The sequence below is a fragment of the Rhinoraja longicauda genome, chromosome 15 (assembly GCF_053455715.1).
Source record: "Rhinoraja longicauda isolate Sanriku21f chromosome 15, sRhiLon1.1, whole genome shotgun sequence".
Lineage (NCBI taxonomy): Eukaryota > Metazoa > Chordata > Chondrichthyes > Rajiformes > Arhynchobatidae > Rhinoraja > Rhinoraja longicauda.
The window spans coordinates 18,127,656-18,141,635 of NC_135967.1; the positions used below are offsets into that span (position 1 = coordinate 18,127,656).

Genomic DNA, 13,980 nt, shown 5'->3' on the forward strand with positions numbered 1-13,980 from the left:
AGATCAAATGTACGTTGAAGGGTCTTGAATGTGCCGTCATTTGTGATTGTAATGTTATGGTGAATATTTGCACCCTTGTTTCTTGTCTTGCATTCTTTGTCATTGTTGATGTTGCAAGTGGAGCTGCTGAGATGCAAGAAAAAATGTAGACTTGATCTGGCAATAAAGTATTATCGTATCGTATTGCATCGTCTACCCTATATGTTATGTACTTCTATTAGTCTAACTGTTGAAACAAACTGCAGGAAGAACTCAGCAAGTCAGGCAACATCTGTGGAAGGAAATGGAAAGTTAATCAAGTGAACAGTCAGTCTTTCCAATCGAGACCCATCTCTGGACTAGGTTTAGAAGAGATCTCGCAAGTACAGAAGAGATGTAGCTGGGTAGGGGAGGGGAAGCTGGCGAGTGATAGGCAGACCAGGTGAGAAGCGGTGGATGGGGTCAGGTGGGGAAGAGAGGAGTGGAGGTAGTGGCAAACACTGGGGTGTGATTGGTGAAGATAACAAGGGACTGCAGATGATAGAAGCTAATGCCGGACCTACTAAGTTTCTCCATCAGTTTGTTTTGGATCCAATTTTTCTTGCATTCTTATGATGTTGAGCTAACTCAATGAACACCAAGCTTAAGTTTCAAATGGGGAATAGCTTCCCAGTTTTGAGATGCTGGTGAAACGATGAGTAATTTTAAGAGGCTTGAATCCCAAGTAATGTGTGGAAGACCAAGGACATTGATGAAGGGTCTCGATTCAAGATATGAATCCATTGTAAAAGAACAACCTTAATTGCAGCATGCATGAGGAAGAGCAACATGTCAAACAGTAGGATCAAGGGCTTGATGAAAACAGAGAAAGACAATGAATGTTGCAGTCAAGAAGTGTAAAGTAATGTTACAATTGCTTTGGGAAATGAAAGAGCAATTAGTAGGATTTTTGGCAGACTCCTGATATTTCATGGGAGTCAAGCAATCAGTTAGTTTTGAGTAGAATAAAGCGAATTGAGATTAGGCATGTTATGCCAGGATCCTGTGAGACTACTTTAATGAGAAAAGTTGGGACATTCTCTCAGTGCTCCAATCAATATTTATCACTCAGTTAAGACCTGGAAACAGATTGTCTGGTCGTTTTCACTTTGCTGTTTGTTGGAACCTGTTGTATGGAAACTGGATGCTATGCATTCCACAACGTTGTAAAGTGCTTTTGGACATCTTGAAGTCCTGAGAAACATAAATAAATGCAACTTTTTCTTCTTCTGTGCATAAAAAAACAGACATTAATTCACTAGACAATTATATATTAATATCCATTGGTCATGATAAGTTTCTGATGACTTGATTGACAGCCTCATGTCAATACAGGGAGGTCAACTATGAGCGTTCCAAAGGGATCAAAATAAAAAAGATGGCTTAAGAATTATATTATCGGACAAGATAATCAGATGATATATTCTGGATCAAGAGTTCTGGCTTTCTGTTGAGGGCACATTGAATGAGTTGGCTTGTACTTTTTAATGTTTAACCTTGAGTTACACTTTAGGCAACTAGGAAACTTCAAATAAACCATGATCACTGTGGCTAGAATTTAAATGTCATCTTTATTTTGAAATCTGGAGTTGCACAGCAATGGTGAACATGTACTGCTGTCACGTGGGTTTCTGCTCCTCTTCTCCATGGGTGAAAAAATTGCATTGAAATCTGCTTTGAAATTGCAGTTCACAATTAAATAGTAGTTTTTAATAGCGATGAGCACTTTGTCACGTTGAGGTCTTGTCGAGTGAAGCCCAGTCGACACTGTCATTTCAGGCTGAATTCCTTTGGAGAACCAAAGAACTATAGATGCTGGTTAATACAATAAAGTGCTGGAGTAACTCAGCAGGTCAGGTAGCATCTCTGGAGAACATGGATCGGACCCTTCTTCAGACTAATTGTAGGAGAGCAGACGCCAGCTGCAAAAGGGGAGAGGCAGGACAAAGCATTGCAGGTTATAGGTGGACAAAGGCCAAGATACGTACTGTAATCTTAATTCAGCTTTGAGAGCAAACTGCTGATACTTAAGTACATTGCTGAAGTTGGAACATGCTGCATTTGGGTTTTATTTGGAGCACACAGCTGTTTCTTCACTATGTTCTCTGCCTCTTTCACTTTAACCACATTGAATGCTTTTTTTTGTTCCTAGCTTGAAGATCCTCTGTCCTTTCCTGCCGTTATAGTGGAACAAGTGCCAAACACAGACTTGTTCTATTCAAGCCTGGATTGCGATGATGTTTCTACTGGAATGATGGATGACACCTCTCTAGATGTTGTTGAAGAACAAATAATAGAGGATAACATTGGCCTTTCAGGTTAGTACTTGTAAGGATGGATTAATAATAGTAGTTTGCTTTTTTCTTTAAAAAAAATTGACTTGAATCGATGAAGCAATTTTTCTGATCTTGATCCGTAAACACCTTTTATCCAGTGAATGAGGTCACTGTTATAGTGCAGGAAAGACAGCAGCCAATGTGCTCAGAGAGTGCTGTCATAAAGAGTGGAGTGATAGTGACCAGACAATCTGCTTTGGTATTACTGATCGAGGGACAAACATTGGCGACAGCACAGGGAATAACTGCCCTGCTCCTCTTCAAAATAACGGGGATCTTTTACACCACCTTGAGGGAGCAGCCACAGTCTTAGTATAATGTCTCAAATGTCAGAGTTTTGAGACGGTAGCAATCCCTCATTGTTGCAGTGCCGAATGTCAGTCGTGAATTTTGTGCTTGGTCCTGTGGTGGGAGACCAAGCGGTCAACATAATCAAGGATCACTCACATCCCAGTCGTTCTCTTTTCCTCCCCTCTCTTGTCTGGCAGAAGAAACGAAAGCTTGAAAACACACTCCACCAGATTCAAGAAAACCTGTTCCTCACTGTTATCAGATTCTGTTGGAGCTTTCATGTACCAAGGATTTATTCCCAATCTACCTCATAGAGGCCTTTGCACCTTGTTTTTTACAGCAAAATTTCTGTATAACACTATATTCTCCACGATGATAGGTATAAACTAGCATCTGCAGTTCTTTCCTACACACTATATTCTGCACTCGGTTTCCTTGATCTTTTTGCAATACGTTATATTCATGTATAGGATTATTATACCCGCGTATGGGTGATTTGCCAGGAGAGCACGCAAAATGAAGTTTTCACTGTATTTTGGTTTACAGGACAATAATACACCAGTGCCAATATTTAGCCTAAACCTAAGATACACACAAAATGTTGAGTAACTCAGTGAGGCAGGCAGCATCTCTGGAGACAAGGAATGGGTGACGTTTCGGGTCAAGACCCGACTCCGTCTGACCCAGAGGTGAGAGAATGCTACCCACTTAGGCCAATTTGGCAGCTTATATTAAATGAGTTACAGTGTGGCATCTGGAAGATACCACAGCAGACTCATGGCCTTGAAGTTATAGAAAGAACAACTTAACTTGACACCATTTTGTTAACTTTGAACCAGCTCAGTGATAGCATTTTACATTTATGTTAAAAACTTTGTGGGTTTAAGAACACAAAGGGGAAGCACAAGTAAATAGAGTATTAAAGATGGATTAAGGTATGCTTGCCTTCGTTGGTCATCAGCATTGAATATAAGAGCCAGGAAATCATACTGCAGCTTTATAAAACATTGGTTAGGCTACATTTGGAGTATTCTGTGCAGTTCTAACTACAGGAAGGATGTTGAGGCTTTGGAGCCAGAGCAAAAGACTTTTACCAGGACGTTGCTGAGATTAGAGAGTATTATTTATAAGGAGAGAATGGACATAGGAGGATTATTTTCTCTGGAACATTGGAGGCTGAGGAGAGACCTGACATAAATGTATACAATTATGAGGGGAATAGATACGATAGGTAGTCAGAACCTTTTCTCAAGGTGCAAATGTAAAATTCTAGAGGGCATACCTTTAAGATAAGAGGGCAAACATTTAAAGTAGATGTGGGGGGCAAGTTATTTTACACAGAGAGTGGTAAGTGCCTGGAACATGCTGCCAGGGGTGGTGGTGGAAGCAGATACGATAATGGCGTTTAAGGAGCCTTTAGATAGGCACATGGATATTTAGGGATGGAGGGATCTGGATCATGTGCAGGCAGAAAGGATTAGTTTAATTTAGCATTATGTTCGACACAGACACTGTGACCGAAGGGTTTCTTCCTCTGCTGGAGAACCCAAGTGTTCTCCAGCAGAGGAACCCAAGTGTTCTCCAGCAGAGGAACCCAAGTGTTCTCCAGCAGAGGAACCCAAGTGTTCTCCAGCAGAGGAACCCAAGTGTTCTCCAGCAGAGGAACCCAAGTGTTCTCCAGCAGAGGAACCCAAGTGTTTTTTTTCTGATTAATTTGCATTTAAAGTTTTGATAATGAAAAAATATATAGTCTGCTTTAAAAGGGAGTGATGTGTAACAGGGTAACTAAAGTTTAGGGTTCATTACAGCCTGCAGTCTGTATAAAATGTTTCAGTCTGCAGGAGATTGCACAACAGCAATGTGTCAAGAAACTGAAATTGCACCCATAAACCTGAGCACTTGACTTGAGGGAAACACTTGATCGGTATGGAGAGGAGACATCTAGTGTCAGAAGTTTGATGAACTGTCCTCACCCTTGCACTGTCATGTACATCATAATACCCGCCGATATTGTTCAAATGGTGCTGACTGACTGCCTTTTGCCTGGAGATTGGTTATAAGTTGTAACAAACGTGCTGGCTATTTTGGGCAGGATTTTATTTTCCTTTCCAGAAGGTCGCTTTCTTGCAGTTAGTTTTATCTGTAGCTCGCTTCAAGTGGATTTTTAGGGGTCTTGATATCAGGAAGGAAATTGTACAGTTGCGGAATCAAAAGTCTATATACTTAGTCAGGGATGTGACTCTTTCTTTTCACCCTACTTGTCCACAGCCAGCTGCTGACACAGCGGTAGAGCCAGTGATGCTGCTTCTTGCAGTTCCAGAGACCGATCCAATACTGTTCACCGACACTGTCTGTATGGAGTTTGCATGTTCTTTCTGTGACAATGTCAGCTTCCTCAGAATGCTCCAATTTCCTGCCACATACCAAAGATATTTAGATTAATTGGCCGCTGGAAATTATTCCTGAATTATTATTTAATTGTTACGTCTGTGGAGAGCTGATGGGAATGGGAAGAATTTTAAAAATGCTATTAATCTGCAATTAATGGTTAATGTGGTGAAGGACCTGTATTATCTCTGCTCTTTCTCTGCAACGTTGCCTTAATATGATCACAACCATTATAAGTAGTTAGAGACTCTAGATCATTTGGATTTTGAACCTTGCATATATGAATGTATGCGACAAAATCATAACTGGTCCAAGGAAAATTTGGAACTGTATTGAGGAAGTCATACAAGTTGCCAGCACCAGTGCTGGATTGATGATTTGGATAGAAAAAGGCCTTTGGGTCATGTGGAAGACAGATAGGTATTGTGATGGTTTTATTTCAAGAATGAGCTAAGAGAAACTTCTTTGTGTACTTGTGATGGAGAGATTTGTTTCTAACAGAACAAAACATGATATACTATTTGAAATATACTATTACTTTTGCATTACAATCAGCAATTTGACTTGATTGTATATCATATATTCTATTACAAACCCACTGACTCCCACAACTCTCTCAACTACATTTCTTCTCACCCTGCTTCCTGCAAAGACTCTACCCCCTACTCCCAATTCCTCTGTCTACGCAAGATCTGCGCCCAAGATAAGGTGTTCCATACTAGAACATCCGAGATGTCCTCATTCTTTAGGGAATAGGGGTTCCCCTCTCCCATCATCAATGAGGCCCGCACTCAAGTCTCCTCGGTACCCCCAGGTCCGTCCTTGGTCCCCCTCCCCCTAGTCGCAACGGACCCAGAGTCCCCCGAGTCCTTGCCTTCCACCCCATCAGCCGTCGCTTACAACACATAATCCTCTGAAATTTCCCCCACCTCCAACGGGATCCCACCACTAGCCACATTATCCCATCTCCATCCCTTTCCCCCTTCCGCACAGACAGTTCCCTCTGCAACTGCCTGGTTAACTCATCCCTTCCCACCGAAACCACTCCCTCCCCAGGTACCTTCCCCTGCAACCGCAGAAGATGCAACACCTGTCGCTATACCTCCTCCCTCGACTCTGTCCAGGGACCCTGACACTCCTTTCAAGTCAGCAGCGGTTCTCTTGCACCTCGTCCAACCTCATCTACTGCTTTGTTGTTCAAGATGTGGACTCTTATACATCGGCGAGACCAATACATCGCGGAACACCTTCGCTCAGCCCGCGTGAACCAACCTGTTCTCCCGGTTGCTGGACACATTAATTTTCCTTCCTGTTCCGACACAGACCTTTCTGTCCTCGGTCTCCTCCATTGTCAGAGTGAGGCTAAATGCAAATTGGAGGAACTGCATCTCATATTTCGCCTGGGCAGCTTACAGCCAGTGGCATGAATATTGATTTCTCTCACTTCTGGTAGCCCCGGCATTCCCTCTCTCTCTATCTCTCCCCCACCCAAGTCGCACTAGCTTCTCATTTTCACCCTACAAACTGGTGAACATTTGCCTGTTTCCTTTATCATATTTTTGCATATCTTTCATTCATTGTTCTTTATCTCTCCACATCACCGTCTGTATCTCTCGTTTCCCTTATCCCTTACCAGTCTGAAGAACGGTCTCGACCCGACTCGACCCATTCCTTCTCTCCAGAGATGCTGCCTGTCCCGCCGAGTTACTCCAGCTTTTTGTGTCCATCTTCGGTTTAAACCAGCATCTGCATTTCCTTCTGACATATAACTCTTACAATTGGTGTTGTACTTTATGACTCGGTTTGAAGCCGTTCTGTGAGTTATTTAATTGGATTGCTTCAGTAGCTTCTGTGCATTTTAATTGTCGCCAGAGAATACTTGAGTTAATTTACCTTGCCAAGTGATGCATAACTGAGCTGCCCATGGTTGCGAGTGAGATGTATCCCAAATGGTTATTTTATCCCATTTTCTTTCATTTGGCTTCGTCGTCAAAAACAATACCAAAGGAAGAATGGTTGATTTAAGTTTCTGACCAGAATTTAAATTTATGTTCTGATATGATTAGAATTTTGATTTAGAAGATGGCACCTTCAGTAAGCAAGTCACCGGATGCAATAACAACAACAGGCTTTCTATTCCTTTTCGTTAGCCAATTAAATAATTCCCAACATAGCTTCAAATTTAGTGACATTATACAAATGATAACTAAGCTGGTTACGCAGTGTATAATCAAGAACCAATCATAAAAATAGTTGGATGCTTATGAGTAGACGTTGTGCAGTGCTCTGGATAGAAGGAAATCATGATCATATGCACAGGTTATTCTTGGCTAAGTTTTCTGATCAAATAGAACAAGTTGGTTGTATGAAGATCGAAATAAAATTCTGGAGTAACTCAGCGGGTCAGGCAGCATCTCTGCAGAAAAGGAATAGGTGACTTTTCGGGTCAAGGCCCTCTCGACCCGAAACATCCCCTATTCCTTTTCTCCAGAGATGCTGCCTGACCCGCTGAGTTACTCCAGCATTTTGTGTCTGTCCTCAGTGTAAATCAGCATGTGGATACTGAATATCAACCATTCATAGTACAAAGACAACCACACCGAGCCTATTGCGTTTAGCTATGATCAGTGTTTAGATATCCTATTTGTCACGCAGTCAGCATTAACTCCATGTGTTAAATGGAACATAGTATTTTGGAAAACTGCAATAGCACTACAACAGGTGCCTTTTGGTCTTTCCCCAATATCTCTGTAATTTTGACTCCTTTATTTACTTATTCAAATTCTAACAGTTTATTATGTTTACAATGTGTTACTGCCAGTATTTGCTAATCAGAGATCCATTCCTTCTGGTTGTCAAACTTTGGAAATATCTTCTTTCTATCAACTTAATCTCACTTTTTCCTGAGTCTGAACACTTCTAACAAATTTCTTCTCAGCAGTATCCACTCGATGAAGAATGACCCCAGCCTTTGTAATCTCTCATTGCTGGAACTATTCCAGTAAATCATCTTGTGCTCTTTCCAAACCCTTCCCATCCTTCTGAATGTGTGGCACCTAGAGTTAGGCAAAATATCTCAGCTGGGCTGACATCTGAGCTCATTAGTCACGCAGGATTAGTAAAACTCCAAAGCCACTCTTTAGCAGACTATTTCACTGGGCAGGGTCACTAATGTTCAGGCTGAGCCTGGATTTCCAAGACCAAAACATAATTATAATCATCACAATCATACTTTATTAGCCAAGTGTGTTTTGCAACATACGAGGAATTTCATTTGCCATACAGTCATACCAATAAAAAGCAACAAACCACACAAAATACATTTAAATAATTATAAACATCCACCACAGCAACTCCTCCACATTCCTCCTGTGATGGAAGGTGAAAAAAAAGTTCAATCTCTTCCCTTCTTTGTCCTCCCACGGTCGGGGGCCTCGAGCCTTCCGTTGACGGGACGATCTTGGCTCCCGTTGCCGGCGGTGTTGAAATCCGCAGGCTGGATCCGCAGGTTGGAGCATTAATCCCAGGCAAGGGATCGCAAGCTCCGATGGTACGTCCATGGCCCTGCAGTGGGGCCCAAAGTCAGTCTCAAGCAAGGCCGTCAGCTCCATGGTATTAGGCCGCAGAGCGACCGGAGATACTTGATCGGTATGGAGAGGAGACATCTAGTGTCCGAAGTTTGATGAACAGTCCTCACCCTTGCACTGTCATGTACATCATAATACCTGCCGATATTGTTCAAATGGTGCTGACTGACTGCCTTTTGCCTGGAAAACAATCGCATCTCCGGCAAGGTAAGAGATTGAGAAAAAAAATTCCCCTGACCCCTTCCCCAACCCCCGCCCCCCACACATAAAACAAACCAGAGAACATTAACACATACTTTTTAAAACACACTAAAAATAACAAAAAAGACGAAAAGACAGACAGAACGTTGGCGAGGCTGCCATCACTGGCGCCGCCACCCTGTGGAACATTTAGAGATAGAAGTTTAATTAAAGATGTTGTGATCCACCCAGGGAATCATCACAGGGGACATTAAAAATTACATCTTTTAATTTGAATAGATAAGAAACCAATGACATAGGAGAATGTCTGAAGAACAGTCCCAGTTCCTGAAACCTAAAATGTCACCTATCAGTTTGAAGAAGGGGTCTGAGCCAAAACGTTAACTATCTATTGTGTAAGAAGGAATTGCAGATGCTGGTTTAAACCGAAGACAGACACAAAAAGCTGGAGTAACTCAGCGGGACAGGCAGCATCTCTGGAGAGAGGGAATGTGTCGAGACCGTTCTTCAGACTGGTCAGGGATAAGGGAAACGAGAGATATAGACGGTGATGTGGAGAGATTATCTGAATGGTGGCCGATTAGGAAAAGGGGAGATGCAACGAGACCTGGGTGTCGTGGTGCACCAGTCATTGAAAGTAGGCATGCAGGTGCAGCAGGCAGTGAAGAAAGCAAATGGTATGTTGGCATTCATAGCGAGGGGGTTTGAGTATAGGAGCAGGGAGGTTCTGCTGCAGTTGTACAGGGCATTGGTGAGACCACACCTGGAGTATTGCGTACAGTTTTGGTCTCCTAATCTGAGGAAAGACATTCTTGCCATAGAGGGAGTACAGAGAAGGTTCACCAGATTGATTCCTGGGATGGCAGGACTTTCATATGAAGAAAGACTGGATAGACTCGGCTTGTACTCGCTGGAATTTAGAAGATTGAGGGGGGATCTTATAGAAACTTACAAAATTCTTAAGGGATTGGACAGGCTAGATGCGGGAAGATTGTTCCCGATGTTGGGGAAGTCCAGAACAAGGGGTCACAAGGATAAGGGGGAAGTCTTTTAGGACTGAGATGAGAAAGTTTTTTTGAACAGAGAGTGGTGAATCTGTGAAATTCTCTGCCACAGAGGGTAGTTGAGGCCAGTTCATTGGCTATATTTAAGAGGGAGATAGATGTGGCCCTTGTGGCTAAAGGGATCAGGGGGTATGGAGAGAAGGCAGGTACAGGATACTGAGTTGGATGATCAGCCATGATCATATTGAATGGCGGTGCAGGCTCGAAGGGCCGAATGGCCTATTCCTGCACCTATTTTCTATGTTTCTATGAGATAAACAACAATGAATGAAAGATATGCAAAAAAAGTAATGATGATAAAGGAAACATGCCATTGTAAGCTGTTTGGAGGATGAAAATGAGTAGCTAGTGCGACTTGGGTGGGAGAGGGACAGAGAGAGAGGGAATGCCGGGGATACCTGAAGTGAGAGAAATCAATATTCATACCACTGGGCTGTAAACTGCCCAAGCGAAATATGAGACGCTGTTCCTCCAATTTGCGTTTAACCTCACTCTGACTATGGAGGAGACTGAGGACAGAAAGGTCTGTAGGAATGGGAAAGAGAATTCAAGAGTCCAGCAACCGGGAGATCAGGTTGGTTCACACGGGCTGAGCAAAGGTGTTCCGCCAAACGATCGCTCAGTCTGCGTTTGGTCTCACCGATGTATGAGTCCACCCCTTGTACAACCCTTGTAGATGAGGTTGGAGGAGGTGCAAGTGAACCTCTGCCTAACCTGAAAGGACTGTCGGGGTCCCCAGATAGAGTCAAGGGAGGAGGTATAGCGACAAGCGTTGCATCTTCTGCGGTTGAAGGGGAAGGACCTGGGGAGGGGGTGGGTTGGGTGGTGTATGAAGTTGCAAGAATAACAAGTTATCAACTTCAAGCTAAGTTTAATGAGCATGAGGATGCAAGGTTACAGGCACAGCCACAGCTCCCGAACAAGATGACTGCCCCGGGTAACACGCATGCGCAAGATAACTTCTTGCAGGAACGGCATCTGTTAAAACCCGACATGGACTGTGAATACAGTGATTGGTCTGCATCTCCTTTCCTTAGCTCATGCTCCATATCAAAACTAAATAACATGCCAAGTGGTAAGTATATCGGGCCATATACAAAATGCAGTTACTGCTAAAATAAGCATACAAGGTAGGAAGTTCGACATACTAAATACTAAACACTATAGCCAAACAAATGTACACACTGTAAGACACAAAGGTAAGGTCACAGCATAGTAAACAAGTCACCAACATAGTAAAGAAATGAATTCAGTCTTGGTATTTGGGATTTGGCTTGCTGACACGACGTGAGCGTGTTCAGTACAGACCCTCAGTGGTGTTCAAAGGCAGCTTAGCCACAGGCACACGCACAGGCACCTGAACCTGAAACTGCTCTGTGTCCGTTATTGCTTGTCCGTCTATTGTGACCCAAGACCAGTATCCTGGTAGTGAGGTTCCGGCGGTGCAGGAAGGATCTGACTGGGAGGGCGCCCCTCACCGCCAGCCAAGCCAGGTCTTGGTGCTTGTTGGTGAGTCTGGCGATGAGGCATTTTGCCAGACAAGCTGGGCTGTCTGCTCTGGGAACCACGCCACAGGATCCATGGAGTCATTTCCCTGCAGTGCCTGCAGGACGTTCCGTGCTGACCACTGCCCGATGGACTTGTGGTCAAAGGTGTTGGTCCGGAAGAACCTTTCCACGAATGACAGAGGGTGCGGCAATGTCCAGCTGACTGGCACATTGCGTGGCATCTGCGCCAGGCCCATCCTTCGCAACACCGGGGACAGGTAGAACCTCAGCAGGTCGTGACACTTGGTGCCCACGTGCCTTGGCTCTACGCTCCGCCTGATGCAGCCACACACGAAAGAGGCCATCAGGATGACGGCGACGTTGGGCACGCTTTTACCCCCACTGTCTGCCGACTTACGCAGCGCACGCTGCCCTCGGGACGGCTGCTATGGAGAGGAGACGGTTGCCCACCCCTTCAGAGTGTGGATTTGCCAAGAGAGTCCGGAGAGGTTTGCAGGGGTCCCTGTCACGATTTATTCCGAGCAGTTCCGTCACAGAGGACTCTGTGATCTAGAGACTGACATCGAGTGCTGCTGGAAGGTCATCAACTCGGTGAACCTTCACTTGTGAAAACGTTTCTAACATAGCTGACCTGGTTCAGCCGGAATGAATTTGAGAGGATTGAGCTTCAAGTTTACCTCTCTGGCACGGTTGAGCACTTTCCTGAAATTAGCGTTGTGCCCTTGCCTTCAATGAGTATGTCGTTGACAATGATCGCACAGGGATATCCAGCGAAAATCTGCTCCATGGAGCGCTGGAACACCTCACTGGCAAAGGTGAGTCCGAATGGCATCCTTAAAAACCTGTAGCGACCAAAAGAAGTGCTAAAAGTGGTTAGCATTGAAGAGGTGTGGTCAAACGAAATCTGTCAAAAGGAGTTCATGACATCTAAGAAAGAGAACATCGTTGCATTTTACTTGTGTGCAGCCACATCTTCCACCGTACGCATAGGTACCACCATGGCAACCACGGATGACACCCAATCGGTTGGCTCTGACACCGGAATGATGACACCATGTATGAAGTTGCAAGAATAACAACAAGTTATCAACTTCAAGCTAAGTTTAATGAGCACGAGGATGCAAGGTTACAGGCACAACCGCAGCTCCTGAGCAAGATGACTCCCCTGGGTAACATGCATGTGCACAATAACTTCTCGCAGGAACGGCATCTGTTAAAACCCGACATGGACTATGCATACAGTGACTGATCTGCAGGTGGGAAGGGATTAGTTAACCAGGGAGTTGCGGGGGCAAAGGTCTCTGTGGAAGGCGGAAAGGGATGGAGATGGGAGAATGTGGCTAGTGGTGGGATCCCGTTGGAGGTGGCGGAAATTTCGGAGGATTATGTGTTGTATGCGTCGGCTGATGGGGTGGAAGGCAAGGATTAGGGGGACTCTGTCCCTGTTGCGACTAGGGGGAGGGCAGAGCTGTGTGATACCGAGGAGACACGAGTGAGGGCCTCATCTATGATGGGAGAGGGAAACTCCTGTTCCCTAAAGAATGAGGACATCTCAGATGTTCTAGTATGGAACACCTCATCTTGGGCGCAGATGCGGTGAAGACGGAGGAATTGGGAGTTGTGGATAGAGTCTTTGCAGGAAGCAGGGTGGGAAGAAGTGGAGTCCAGATAGTTGTGGGAGTCAGTGGGTTTGTAATAGACATCAGTCAATAGTCTATTTCTTGTGATGGAGACACTCGGGTAAATGAGTCAATGTGCATTATTATATCACTTACATTTTTCAGTGAGGCTGGTGCCACTTGGCAGTGAAAAGGTATCAGTGTAATCTAGCAACGTGACTTTACAGTTTTTCAATGGAGGATTGTATCTTAATAATTAGAATGCCATCGATTTATTTTCAGCAAAGCATTCTGTGAATAATTCCTTTCAAATCCACGATTTACTTTTAATAGTGTTTGTATGTATGCATCTGAACATGCACTCATACATATGTCCGAATGATGAGAAATGGTTTTGGGGGAAGAGTCCAATAATAGGATGTAATTTCATCAGATATCTTGTTTGAGTGACTTGACTTTATTTCCTGTTCTTCCACAACTTTTTGAAAAGAATTTAAAAACAAATGCATGAGTTTAGCACACTGTAAACCAAAGTAATCTGGAATAGACAGTGGACTGTCATGGGCTATTGGAAATTAGAGGGACAATATTATTACAATGTTGACACATAATTGAATTCTCATGTGCGGTGTTACATGCCAGACAACTTACAAACCTGATAGAGAAGCATTTCTGTGGCAATTCTTCATTCTAATAGCTGTAGCTTTGGGGGAAAAATTGGTTTAAAAACCACCTCAAATGGTCTTTCCATGTATTTCCCAGCTCAGGAGGTTGGGTCCCTGATGCGATGCAAGGTTATACTACAGTTCTAACAATTATTTTTACTTGAAAAGTTAAACTATGATTATCCTGACAATAGTGTTTTGTTTAAATTGAAGGCAAAACAAAATATTCTTTTAAAAATAAAATAAAATAAAATAATAAGTTGTAACAGGAGAAGGAAAAGAATGTGCCATGTAACAAATCTA

The 13,980-nt window shown here is 43.6% G+C and overlaps 1 protein-coding gene across 2 annotated transcripts in view; it reads left to right on the forward strand.

Annotated features, from left to right (window-relative positions):
• elf1 (E74-like ETS transcription factor 1) overlaps positions 1 to 13,980 on the forward strand; it is a 212,492-nt gene that overhangs the window by 157,215 nt on the left and 41,297 nt on the right. For both annotated transcript variants that reach the window (XM_078412279.1, XM_078412280.1), the window contains one exon: positions 2,171 to 2,336. In XM_078412279.1, coding sequence (XP_078268405.1) covers positions 2,171 to 2,336 — 166 coding nt within the window. The remainder of the gene's footprint in view (positions 1 to 2,170; positions 2,337 to 13,980) is intronic.